General features: G+C 47.7%; 1 protein-coding gene across 1 annotated transcript; it reads left to right on the top strand.

Moving 5' to 3' along the window:
• Positions 1-3003: 3003 nt before the first annotated feature.
• Positions 3004-3894, top strand: LOC126509117 (ferritin light chain 1). The gene has a single exon (XM_050154795.1). It carries the CDS (start codon positions 3203-3205, stop codon positions 3731-3733), a length of 531 nt encoding a protein of 176 aa, XP_050010752.1. The 5' UTR covers positions 3004-3202; the 3' UTR covers positions 3734-3894.
• The last annotated feature ends 9326 nt before the right edge of the window (positions 3895-13220 follow it).

Below are 13220 nucleotides of genomic sequence, written 5' to 3'. Positions count from 1 at the left end.
AGGAGATTACAGTTAAGAGATTGCATTGATCTCGAACTTTGGACTTTTAAACATTGTTGAGACTGTGATAGACTATGGGGACTTTTGAAGTTGGACTAAATGTATTTTGCATTATGATATTGTTGCAAGCTTATGGGGCCAGGAAGTGGATACGATATTTTAAATGTAATTGGCCCCCATAATCTCATAGAAAACAGTGCTTTTAGGAGGGGTAGGTTTATTTGAGTGGGTATGGTCTTGTTAGAGGAAGTGCGTCACTGTGGGGGTGGGCTTTGAGGTCTCTTTTGCTCAAGTGTCCTGAGGTGTGATTTTCAGTCCATTTCCTGTTGCCTTCTGATCGAAATGTAGCTAGCACCATGTCTACCTGCATGCTACCATGATGATAATGGACTAACCCTCTGAAATTGTAAGCCAGCCCCAGTTTAATGTTTTCCTTTACAAGAGTTGCTGTGGTTGTGTTATCTCTTCATAGCAATAGAAACCCTGACTAAGACAGTGTGTGTATACATCTTAGAATTTAGTCTTTTCCTATATTGGTTACTTTTCCCATTACTATGACAAAATGCAAAATGCCAGGCTCAAGCACCTTAAGGAAGGAAAGATTTATTTTAACTCAAAGCTGGTGAGAACAGTCCATCATGGCAGGAAGCAGGGTGACAGGAGCAATAGCCAGCTGTTCCCGTGAAGCCGAGTTCTCCAGTGATGAACGCTGGTGCTCAGGCTGCTTTCTCTTTTTATACAGTCCAGGACCAAACTCCATAAGTGGCACTGCCATGTTTAGGGTGGGTCTTTACATTTCAGCCTAATCTAGATAGTCCTTCACAGATGTGGCTTGAGACCAGCCTCCTAGGTGACTCTGGATTAGGTCCTGTTGGCAGTCAGCATTAGCCATCATGGTCCCTATAAAACACATCCTAGAACAGGCTGGAGAGAAACAAATTCCACTGTTCTGTGAAATTTTTCCAAAGCCTTTCAACTCATATAACAACAACGAACACTGCAGACTGAGGTAACATGCTGAGAACCCAAACCTTCCCTTGTTCTTCCAATCCTCCTTCTTCCTCACAGTGTGCCTTCTGACCCGGCTGCTCTTCAAGCTGCGTTTGTCTCAGATGAGGGGACAATCTGTCAGCTTGTCAGTTTGACCATCAGAGGCAAAGCAGTCGGCTTCCCTGATCCTCTATGAATCTTCATTTGTCATAGAGTCTCTGGTCTCTGTCAGTGGTGATCTCCGCTCGTCTCAGACCTGGTGCTGTGATGAGGATGGTTGTCACAGAGCCCTTGAATTGTCTGCTTGTGGCATGGATTCTCAGATGCCTTTCTATTTTTCAAATGGAAGTGGAATGGCTCTACGTGACCATCACTGTCACTGTCCTGGGTGGTTAGTGGTGTCCATGATGACACACCATTGAGAAAAGTGCCTCAGACTACAGAGGAAGTGGTAAGAGACTATTTCCAAAAGCTTCGTTTCCTCATTCTGAAATTGTGTTTTCAACTTGATCCCCCTCCCAGCCACTACTCTGTGGATGCCCCGGTCCCTGTATTTGCCACATTCCACCGAAATCATCCATGTGGTTCGGCCTCTCTAAGGTTTTTCTTAGGTTTTCATCTTCTCTGAAAGACTTCTCCTCTCAGTCTGCAGTTCAGAGAACGGTGAAAACCGAATTGCCTAGAAATTGTTTCTGGCAGTAAACACGAGAAAGCTGGTGTTTACAGACCACCAAATCACGAAAACATTGATGTTTACAGAAAACCCTTTGAAAGACATCCTTATGATTAAAGAGTGGAAAGCGAGGGAACCTGTATTCTGGGTGACCCCTGAGCCTGGGCGGACGTAGCCCCACACAGGGCTTCACTGTAGCTTGCTGGGTTCTACCCAGCGATTCTTTGGGAGGCCAAGTTCATGGCCAGCAGTTACAGACATCAGGGGGGCTGTTTTCCACATCTAAGCCTCGGCTTTGCACTGATCATGAAGCCAAAGGTTTCTCTCTCCCATGACGGGTAAAACCTTCACCTAACATAGCAAAGTTAACATGGAATTCGGTACAGAAAACGTTAGCATTTCATGGTGCGGGGGTCACCACACACTGACAGTCACATCCTGACACACACAGCCTGCATTTCCATGTTTGTTACTTCTCTGCTGCTTTTATAGAAATGCTAGATTAAAGTAGAACAACAAAGTGATGTCCTATAGAATCATATTGCCTGTGACTTATACATGCTACTTAGGTCTTCACTTTGAAGACTAAAAATTTGGGCCCAGTGGCCCAGGCCTGTCATTCACATGAGTCTTGGAGGCTGAGGTATGAGGATCACATATTTGTTGCTAAAGCTACAAAGTGAATTCAAGCCTGGTGGTGGTGGTGCATGCCTTTAATCCTAGCACTCAGGAGGCAGAGGCAGGTGGATCTCTGTGAGTTTGAGACCAGCCTGGTCTACAAGAGTTAGTTCCAGGACAGGCTCCACAGCTACAGAGAAACCCTGTCTCAAAAACCAAATCAATCAATCAATCAATCAATCAATAAAATGAATTCAAGACCTTGCCTCTGAATAAAGAGTGGTGAGTCCTAGGTTCAATACCCAGTATGAATATACATATGTGTAGAATGGAGGAGGTTCTATTGCTGTGATGAAACACCATGACCAAAAACAAGTTGTGGAGTAAAAGGTTTATTTCTGCTTGTAACTCTCAGGCCACAAGCCATCACTGAGGGAAGTCTGGGCAGAAATTTGAAGGTAGGAATTGAGGTAGAGGCCATGGAGGAATACTGCTTGCTGGCTTGCTCCCTATGACTTGCTCAGCTTGCTTGGTTATTGAATGTGGGGCCACCATCCCAGAGATGCCTCAGCCCATAGTGAGCTGGACCCTCCCACGTCAATCATAAATCAAGAAAATGCCTCAAAGACTTGTCTACAGGTCACTCTTAGGAGGGCGTTTTCTCAGTTAAGATTTCCTCTTCCTAGATAGGGTGAATTTTGTGTCAAATAAAAATTCACCAACACGAGCCTTCGGAGATCCCGTGGATCTGTGTCTTGCTTCAACAGTGTTTGGACGGAACAGACCCGGGGCCTCCCTTTGTTAGCTTCCACCGCTCCTCATCTGCAGCTGCAGCCTCCGGGACCATTACCTCGCCGCCTTCAGCTCCCAGGACCAGCCAGCACCGTCTCTTTGCGGGTAGCTCCAGACTGCGTCTCAACCATGACCTCCCAGATTCGTCAGAATTATTCCACCGAAGTGGAGGCTGCCGTGAACCGCCTGGTCAACCTGCACCTGCGGGCCTCTTACACCTACCTCTCGCTGGGCTACTATTTTGACCGGGATGACGTGGCTCTGGAGGGTGTAGGCCACTTTTTCCGCGAATTGGCCGAGGAGAAGCGCGAGGGCGCCGAGCGTCTCCTCAAGTTGCAGAACGATCGCGGAGGCCGTGCACTCTTTCAGGATGTGCAGAAGCCATCTCAAGATGAGTGGGGTAAAACCCAGGAGGCCATGGAAGCTGCCCTGGCCTTGGAGAAGAACTTGAACCAGGCCCTCTTGGATCTTCATTCCCTGGGCTCTGCCCGCACAGATCCTCATCTCTGTGACTTCCTTGAAAACCACTTCCTGGATAAGGAGGTGAAGGTCATCAAGAAGATGGGCAACCACCTGACCAACCTCCGCAGGTTGGCTGCTGGGCCCCAGGCATCTCTGGGCGAGTACCTCTTTGAGCGGCTCACTCTCAAGCATGACTAGGAGGCCTCTCCTTCCGAGGGGCTCCCAACTCTGCTCTGCACCAGCCCGCCTCAGGACCTTCACCCGAACCTCTCAAGAAGCCACTAGGCAGCTTTGTAACGCCCTGGAGCCCCTCTCAAGTCTTGGACTAAGTAAAAATAAAGCCTTTTGAAGCAGCAAAAAAAAAAAAATCACCAACACACACACACTTATAATGGGTGTTCCATAAAATTCCACTGACAGGGTGTTTTAATCTGACCCCACTACAGGTTTTGTTTTGTTTTGTTTATCTTGGGTTAGCCATAGTCTTCCACAGTCTTCAGCTGTGCTCTAGCACTGAGCATAAATCAGCTCTCTCGGGTTCTCTGATGGTGTGTGCATGGTAAGCTGAGTGGTGACAGAAGCCAGAAGAACCCTAAGATGAAGATAAAATCAGATCCCTTGCTTTTCAAGACCCCTCCTGGCAGCCCCATGCACCTGTCTTCTTGGACAGAGTCTCTGTTTTGGTCATTTGACCTTCACACAGAGGCTCTAGATGTGAAGGTCAAATGACCAGAACAGAGGCTCTGGATGGGAAGAAGCAGTTGTGATTCTCAGCGTTAGAAGGGATCCAGGGAACTAATGATCTAACCCCTTGGTTTGTTGTGTGGGGAGCTGGGAACAGAGGTGGGAAACAGGTGTCTCCACAATTCCTGACCAGGCTGCCTTGCTGTGAGTATGGAGCCCATTCTCTTGAGACCCCGAGTTCCTAAGATTGTTTTGCACCAGAATTTTCAGGACAGTGTTTCATCTTTGCTGTGGGACCCACTCTCCCCTTTAACTATGATGAGAGAGGTCCCCGGAAGCCTTATAATTTTTCCTGGCTAGGACACAATTCTATCCAACTGTGTTACACTGCATGGGGGCTGTGTAAACCCAACCTGACTTCATCCTTCTCCACACATTTGTTGACTTTATTCCCATGGGATCTTTCTCATTATGGTGAGTTCTCAGCTACCCACTAATCTCAGGAGATGCCAAAACTAGTTCAATAGCACAACCAGAAAGGCAAGAGCCCTTCTCTCTGATTCTAGTATTTCTCATGTCAGTTCAAAGGGAGGGCCACATCTGCCTCTTGGTTTGCTGCTGCCGGGAGAGTCAGATATGCCTGAGCCACAGAGACTGACACTGGGAGAGAATGCTTGCCATCAACACGGAGGGAAATGGAGTCTAAGCGGACTCAGCAACAGGTGCCCAGGCATCCCTCTCGACCCTGGCCCATCCGAGTTTGGAATCCTACTATTGATAGCCCTAGGTAGCCGAGGCCAGCTGTGAAACCTGCGGGTGGCCCATTCCAAAGATAACCATCCTGAAATGTTTGCAAAGCCCAGCTGCTCAGTGCTGTTCCTTCAGTCTTGACTTTTCTGTCCTCCTTCATAGGTGGCTCACCTGGGCTAGCACCTGTCGTTGCTGTATCTGGAACCACAGCTTCAGATGACAAACAGGTGAAAATCCTCCTCTGTATGTGCAATGATGACCTTTATCCTATGTTGACCCTCTCTTCCTTTCCTGCCCTGTGGACCTTAGTCTGCATCTAGGAACCAGGCATATCCAGCTACAACACACCTCAGCCAGTGCTCCAGGCAAATCAGTGCCTGTCTAGAGCTTGGGGTCATCTTTAGGTTCTTGTGCCGTTTGTATTATTCCAAGAAACTGAGTGCATTTAAAAAAAAATCAAGCAAAGACATTAACACAAAGAAACCTTGAACACGAATATGCCAGCCAGCTTACAATCAGAAGGGAAGAATCAAACGCCGAGGGGAGGCTACTCTTAGGTGTTACCCACCACAGGCACCAAGGTGCTGCCACCCTGGGAGTGAGTTCTTTGACATTCTGGGGAAGCACCAACTTCATTAGCTTGAGAGGGCACGAGGGGCGAGACGTCCCTGGGAACTTCTGGCAGCCTTGCAGGAAAGGGATAGTGACTGGTGATGGTGTACTTCCGATTGAACTTGGCATCCCCAGGAGTGACGGCCGTGTTGGAGGAGATCAGCTGGCACTTCCAGTTTGTGTGCAGAAGTCTAATTACTGACCTGACACCCATTGCTTCAAACAAGAAGGAAGAAGGTGGATGGAAGAGTCGGGTATGGCGTTCACTCTGTCAGCCCTTGATCCACGTGTAGCCCTGTCATTAGGCATGTCTCCCCCTCGATATTCTTAAAATGCAGAGGCACCAACCAGAGCAATTTAAAATGATATATAGTTGTTTTTTGACTCCTCTCCTGTCGAGGGAGAATTTTATGAATGATGTCACAATAAACGCAATGTGAGAGCGCGCTCAGAAATAAAGTTTGTAAGGGGCAGAGACTCTGGTTGGAAGAGAAAGATCATCTCCGGGGCTCCCAAGTGCTAATGAATTAATGAGGAAGCCAAGCTAATGAGTTGAAAGAGGCATTCTTGTCAGAGGTTTTCAGGTAATAGCATGGAGTTATGGAGCAGGAAAGACAGAGCCTGGGCATTCCAAGTGGCTCCCATAACTGTAGGAAGGAAAGGTGGAAAAAAAAAAAAAAAACAAGGCGATACATTCCCAAATTTGATGAAGACTCAGGGAGACAGAAATCAAAGGAAAATGGGAGCCTGGGCTGATGCAAAGGTAAAGCTGGAACCCTGCCCCCCGGAAAGCTCCTAAACACATAGCACTAGAGAAGCTTCTGGAGAAACAGAGAGGAGTTGCAGAAGTGGGCGGGTAGTGGTGCCAGTCCCGTCTTGAGTTGGTAGGCGCTGTGTCAGAGACAGAGAGATAGTAGAAGAACAACGGAGAGAAATGGAACCTAGCATGGTGGCTTCGGTGCAGGGAATTGGTGACTTGTAACTATATTTTGAATTAATCTATCATTGTTCCTATCTTTGACCGCAGAAGGAGTTAAAACTAGGTTTGTGCGACTCCCCGGTGGTGTGACTCTGGTTCTACTCAAGGGTTCTGAAATTTTCTGTGGAAATGCAGGTGCTGTCTTGGCTCAGAGAGCTCACAGCATGAGCAGGGGAGGGCAGTGCCTGAATCCAAACACAATACGATGTGTTGGGGCAGCAGCTGGGCTCTCCAGCCTTCTATTCGGCCTGGCTGCTACTTTGGCACCAGAGTTATGGGCATCAAGGGAGAGTAAGAATACGAAAGAGTTTCTGCAAACTCCAGAAGTCTCAGGAAAACTTACAGAATCCCTTCACAGAGTTCTTTGAGGCCTTGGAACAACAGAGTTCCCCATCTTGCTCGGATGAGTGCTGAAAGTGTCCAGGTGATTGCGATGATCCGAAAACCAGCTGCGTCTGCTGCATCTCTGATTGTGGCTCCTCTCAGTGCCTCTGTTGCTTGCACCACTCTCTTGTTTAGAACCCAGAAGGGTGACATTCAAGAGAAGCCAGAAATGATTCAGAAGGCTTTCAGTACGGGAGTTAAGCTGACACTTGCCAGTCACCCCTCAAGTAATTTGTCAGTCACGGTCCATAATTGTTTCTCATCTCAGTGCCTATAAACATGTCACCCATCCCTCCTCTACAAATGTATCTCTTTCAGAGTCCTAGCTTGTCTTTGGGAACATCCTACATTGAATGAAGTTGGGAACGTTAGCTATACCCTTGATCACCTGAGGCTGGAAGCCCCCGTACCGCCATTACCTCACTGTGGTGGTCACATTGCCTGCCTATCACATTTCATGACCCATCCACTCCAAAGGGAAGGGAAGCTTGATTACCAATGGAGACCCAGCAATAATATGGCAGCCAACATAAAGTGAATCTAAAGCATTAGCGGACTGTATCAGTGAACATCTGAGTAGTTGAACGAGTGGATTTTCTTCACATTCCCCATCTAAAATCAGTCTTGCTGAAAATTGATATCTCTGAAATAATAGACAAGTTACTTCAAGAGCCCCACAAATCAGAGAATCGATCTCATTTATCTTTCGCTGTGGTCTCTAGGATGCTCAGAGCTCACTCTGCTAGGCTGAGCCATCTGGCCTACGGTCCGGTCGCGAGCCATTTTCCTGTAAGATCTCACTGCCGTTTTCTTTGCTTGTGTCTTTCTGCAACTGTGTTGATTCATTTTGTTTTCCAGCAGAAAGGGGGCCAGGAACTTCTTTTCTATGTGATGTGGGTGGTCATCTTCTCCAACTGCTCTGCCGTGGACAGGGACTCACGGACTGTCCCAAACGATAACCTTCCTGCCTGCCTTCTCCCCGAGGGTCTCTTCGACAAAATACGGTATTGCATCCTCGTACATTCAGATGAGAAATCTCATCGTTGGGGATGACTTCGCATGATAGAATCTTAATAAACTTTCTGTGTTTGATTGGCTGGGATAACGAGAGATACCTATCATGTGTGATAGCTGTGCGACAGAAGATAAGCTGGTCATCATTTTCAGATAAAAATGCCCATCCATTCACAGATTGCAATCACGGCGGTGCCATGGAGTGCCTGGTCTACTCCAGTTAATTAAATGCTAAATGAAATTCAGAGCCCAGGCTCCTACGGCATCAACGATCTGTCTCCGTGGCGGTGGGGGTGGGGGGAGTGGGGGGCAGAGCCACAGAATACAGCCTGAGAGGTCTGCCAAGCAGCTAGTAGCGGCTCAGGAAACCTGGTTTCCTTACAGTTCCCTTTCTCAGGGAAGTTTCCTGAAGAACCCAGGGGTGCTGTCTGCACTCCCCTTTTGCTCTGCTGGCTGCGGGCCTGAAGTATTTGTCAGGATAAGACGCCGAGGAGCTCTTCTGCATGAGCCACTAAATGGCCATGGGAGAGGCGTTCTTGGGTTGCTGAAGTACGTTTGGGTGGGGACGACAGAAGCCTGTCTAGTGTAACAAATCAGTGACCTCACTCTCTGGATCCCCGGACCAGTTAGTCTCCTGTGTCTGGGATTCATTTTCTTGGAACCTGTTTGTGGTTCTGAGCACCAGCCCACTGTTGCTGAGTGCCTGTCTTTGCCAAATATTCATCTAGATGATTTTCATTCAATAGTCTCTGCAGGAAAGGTATTGCTGCCCAGGTAATCGTAAATCTCCGAGAAAGTAAGTAATTTCCTAAGGAGGGCCCAGCTAGCCAATGGTAGGGTGAGGAGTGGATTGCATATCTATTTAAGGTACAGTAAAGAACACCTACACTTGCTTTAGGAATTATGTAGGATAAGAGGACCACTGAGTCTTGTATAAGAGCTGGCACGATGGCGGATGTGATGTATAATATATGAGCGCCCACCTCCCGTGTCTTCTTTTTTCTCATCAGTGCCAACTTCTGTGTCCCATTCAAGTGTCTTCTGCAACGAGGAGGACACGTATCGCCCTAACTGTCTTGGCTAGAAAGGAGGAATCTGTGTTGAGGTTTTGTCAGTATTCTCGTTCATAGCTAAGCTTCTAAGACAGGATCAATTCCATGGCTCCATTTCCTCTAAGAAGCTCTCCAAAATGCCAGTTCCTGATTTTCCCTGGAGGAAGTGAGGCCTGTACAGGGGACTCAGCTTTTCTTCATCTTAAGGTTTTATCCCCATCAATTTGGTCCCTCTCAGAAGGAGTCTACAGTCTCCGGTGGGGCAGATGTCATGGACCCTTTGAGATGCTGGAACAGAACACCTCACTCAGACTGGGTGGAATAAAGAACTGAAATGGACTACTGGCTATGGTTCTTGAGGCTGGGCAGTCCAAGGTCAAGGAAGCATGGCTTGATGGCTCTGTTTCATTGATAGCACTTTCGGGTTGAATTCTCTTGTGGTGGAAGGGTTGAGGGGAAGGAACTCCCTTAGGCAAAGTGTAGAAGGCACCGACCTCATCCATGAGAGAGAGAGAGTGAGGACCGTGTGAGCTAATTACCTGGCAAAGACCCCACCTCTCAATGCTATTGTACTGGAGATTAGGCTCCATCATTTGAATGTGTGGAGTTCCAGGGAAGAGAAGGACCAATCCTTAAGCCCTAGCAGAAGACCATAGGAGACAGGATGATAGCCTAGCTGTCCATTCAGAGAATAACCTGTGTTCTCTGTGTATTCACATAGAGACATGACTGAGCCCCCTACACATCTGAAGTCAACCAACACAAGAGAGACCAGGAACGGCACAGAGAACATGGAAACAGAGAGAAAACTCAGGATGGTCAGACCCGGTCTCATCATTCTTAGCAATGATATTGCCCTGATTTTTAAAAAAGAGAGAGAGAGAGAGAGAGAGAGAGAGAGAGAGAGAGAGAGAGAGAGAGAGAGAGAATGCCACTGTGAAGAAAGGGAAACCAAAATTTCTGGAAAGCAAATGTTAAATTGACCAAGAGAAATAGCTGACTAGGAACAACAATAACATCAAAGACACACTCTGCAGAATAAGAGAGAAGGAAAGAGCAGGAGTGGCTAGTGCACGTCTGTCCTTTTGCCTCTGGGACAATTTAATGGCTGAAGAGAGCACTGGTATAATGTCTTACAGGTTTGTAGGTGAGTGGCCTGTCATGGGCATGTGTGTCCTTTTGCTAAAATCTGGTGCTGGTGGCAGCCATTGTCTTCTGGAACCGAGGGGTAGAATCATTCCTTTGCTTTCTTTATTTTGAAGAAGCCACCCATGTGCCTTGGCCTGTGGTGCCCCTTTCCATGTCCAGAGCCAGCGGTGTGCCAAATCCTTCTCATGTTCTTCGGTGCCCCTTCCCTGCCATTCATAAGGATACTTGTAAATATGCCATATTTGTTATCTTTAGGACAGCTGATCAGAAATCCAGCACCTGTGGAGACAGCTCTGTGGTAAAGTGTTTGCTGCATAAGTATGGGGACATAAATTCAAAGTCCAGCACCCATGTAAAGAGTTGCTCACAGCCACATGCGTGCTTGCAACCACATGGTGTGTGAGGAGACAAGAAGATGCCTGGGACTTGATGGACACAAGCCTGGATCTTGGTTGACTGAGAGCTCTTGTTTCAAGGGATAAGGCAAAGGGTGATGAAGCAGACCCCACTGTTGTCCCCTGTCCTTCATACATGTACATGGGAGCGTGCACTCAACACACACATGCAAGTATTCCACAGACAGGTGCACATACAGACTGACCAACTCCTAGCAATGCTAATGCAACATTCAAAACACTCAGAAGAAAAACCCACATCCTCGATAGAGACAGGGACTCAGAATCAAGCAGAAAGAGAAGAGAGAGAAAGAGAGATGAAAGGAAGAAGAGGAAAGAGACTTGAGGAGAGCAGTGAAGGCACAAGGAGAACTGAAGGAGTGAGGAGAGGGGATAGGGAATGGGAGGGGCTACCAGCCTTGCTAGAAGGAAGGAATCGATGTTTGTTGGTCTCCAGACCCTTTTGTCTCCACTGCCTAGCCCTCTGCAGATAATAGGATTCTCTTTTGGCCAAATAAACAGTAGGGCAACTCTTCGTTGTTAGATGCTGTTACTAGTTAACTTTGCTATCCCAGGGTGGATCTGTCATATCGCTGAGCAGAAGAAAGTTCTCTGACTAAATTCCATCCCTGAGAATCAGGGTCAGCTAATCCCCAAAGTGTTTTGGGGGCTTTTCAATTTTCTTTTACTCAAAAATCCAGTCTGTAATTATCGCCTGGGGGGGAGTCCTTGCTTCACCAAGTTGACTGATATCCTTGACTGCTGGGGAAGCATGGAGGTGTTAGAGTGTTCTAGAAAAAGCCATATTGCCTGGCACAGCTTTGACACAGCTTGCGTGGCAGGGGGAGACAAAGAAGGCTTCAGCTCGATCCTGTGAGTACATGAGCAAATGTCCCATGCTTTTTCTCTTCCTGGGCCTTCGCCCAGCTGGGGTCAGCTGCTTCTCTGGGCCCCTACAACTCTCAGCTATGGTAGTGTAACCCTTAGGCCCACCTGTTAGTTCCCTGTTTTGTTAGCTAAGCAACGGACTGCTGAAGCTGCCTCCTTCCTGCTGGTGCTAGCAGTGTGAGGCCCAGAAGCTCTCTGCGACACCATGCCAAATAAAACTATATTCTCTCCCTCCGCGCTCCTGTGTTCAGTTCCGTGTTAGTATCCTAACATTCTATCACGGTATTTTCTGCAAACTACCTTTTATCCCCTTGCAATGTAGATGTGCAGGCAAATAGTCAGAGGTGAACGTATAAGGGAAACGTTGGGGGCCACAGCCACAGGTGGACGTGCTCAGGTGAGACCCAACTCCTGTAAATGACAACAGCATCTACGATCACCATGAACGGCGGCTCGTCATCCTTAGGCCTCTATAGATTGTGAAGTGTTTTCCTAGATACGGGTCCTGTGACGTCATTCAAGACTCCACATCCCTTGGTAACAGCCCTTCCTTCATCTGGTTCATTCTGCAAGGCGAAGGGGATAGAGGCTACACAGAGAGGTTATCTTCCAAAAACGCCCAGGTTTGACACTACACTGACTGGGTGACCATGGAAGTCATGTGGTTCTAGAGCCAAAACTGATCCCAAACTCCTCCCAGGTGTAACCCTACAGGTCAGTTTGGTATCATCTGCCTTAATTTACATACCCATTGAGCTCCTGAAAAATAGCACATAGACACCTCAGTATCTCTTCACCCTTCTGGATCTATCAGGAGCTCAATATGGATTGTCCTGAATATAGCCCATCTGTCACCCATATCTCACTGTGGGTTGTCCTGATTGCTCAAATCTCTGCTGTCCACTCATATCTCAGGGAAAGAGGATTGTCAGACATGGATCTGTGACTTTAGAATATAAGATTAGTGTCACATGGAAAGCTCCTTAGGGACAGGGAAGTTGCTCTGGAGGAGATGCCTTTTGGTGACATGCTCTGCCTGGGTCCCATCCTCCAGGACACAACAGGGCAGGGCTGGTGCTAGCTGGCTTCTCCCAGGACAGTCTTTGGAACTTTTGGCTCAGGGCATGATGGAGGAATCTGGATTCCCTGCTTTCTAATGCAATGTGTGCATTGATCAAATACCAACTAGACACAAAACTCAGCTAGATACATGGGAATGCAGAGCCAGAAGAGACCAGGCCTCTGAACCTTCACAGCACTGAGTGGTGAAATGGCTGTGAAGATGCATCCTAAAATGCAGGGGGAGTTGAAGCCTAGACCAGAAAGGGTCTTGGCCCTGTGGACAGCAAAGAGACTTGTGTGGGTGACTTTTGGGGCTTTGGGAGGGGGTGCTGTGCTGTCTGAGATGGAGCAGCAGGCAATGCATGGCTGGGTTAGGTTAATCTTGGGGAGTACACACTAGTTAAGTGACTTTGAAGGCTCCCTATAGCTAGAGATGAATGCTGGGGTGTGAAAGACCACACAGGGCTGTTAAGACAGAACTTGAGTTAGTGACTGACCACCTACATGAGAGGAGGGGCTCTATCTCATAGCATGTCTATAAAACCCAAAGGTCTGGGTAACAGATTTCACAAAAGTTTAATCAAGAAAAGTGGTCAAGGGCCAACCCCAAGACTTCCAGAACAATGCAGGCCACAAGGGTTATGCTGTAACCATGAGAGTCATAAGGGTAGAATCCAATGGCTAACTTTCACTGTGTACTTAGGTTATGTGCCAAG

This window comes from Alexandromys fortis, unplaced genomic scaffold (genome assembly GCF_014885135.2).
Source record: "Alexandromys fortis isolate MF-2015 unplaced genomic scaffold, M_Fortis_MF-2015_v1.1 scaffold_91, whole genome shotgun sequence".
NCBI classification, from domain to species: domain Eukaryota; kingdom Metazoa; phylum Chordata; class Mammalia; order Rodentia; family Cricetidae; genus Alexandromys; species Alexandromys fortis.
The sequence above is the reverse complement of the archived record's forward strand: the minus strand, read 5'-3'. Positions and strand labels throughout refer to the sequence as shown.

Excerpts from the sequence above, each read along its gene's own strand:
- LOC126509117 (XM_050154795.1), top strand. The coding sequence starts at position 3,203 with ATGACCTCCCAGATTCGTCAGAATTATTCCACCGAAGTGGAGGCTGCC.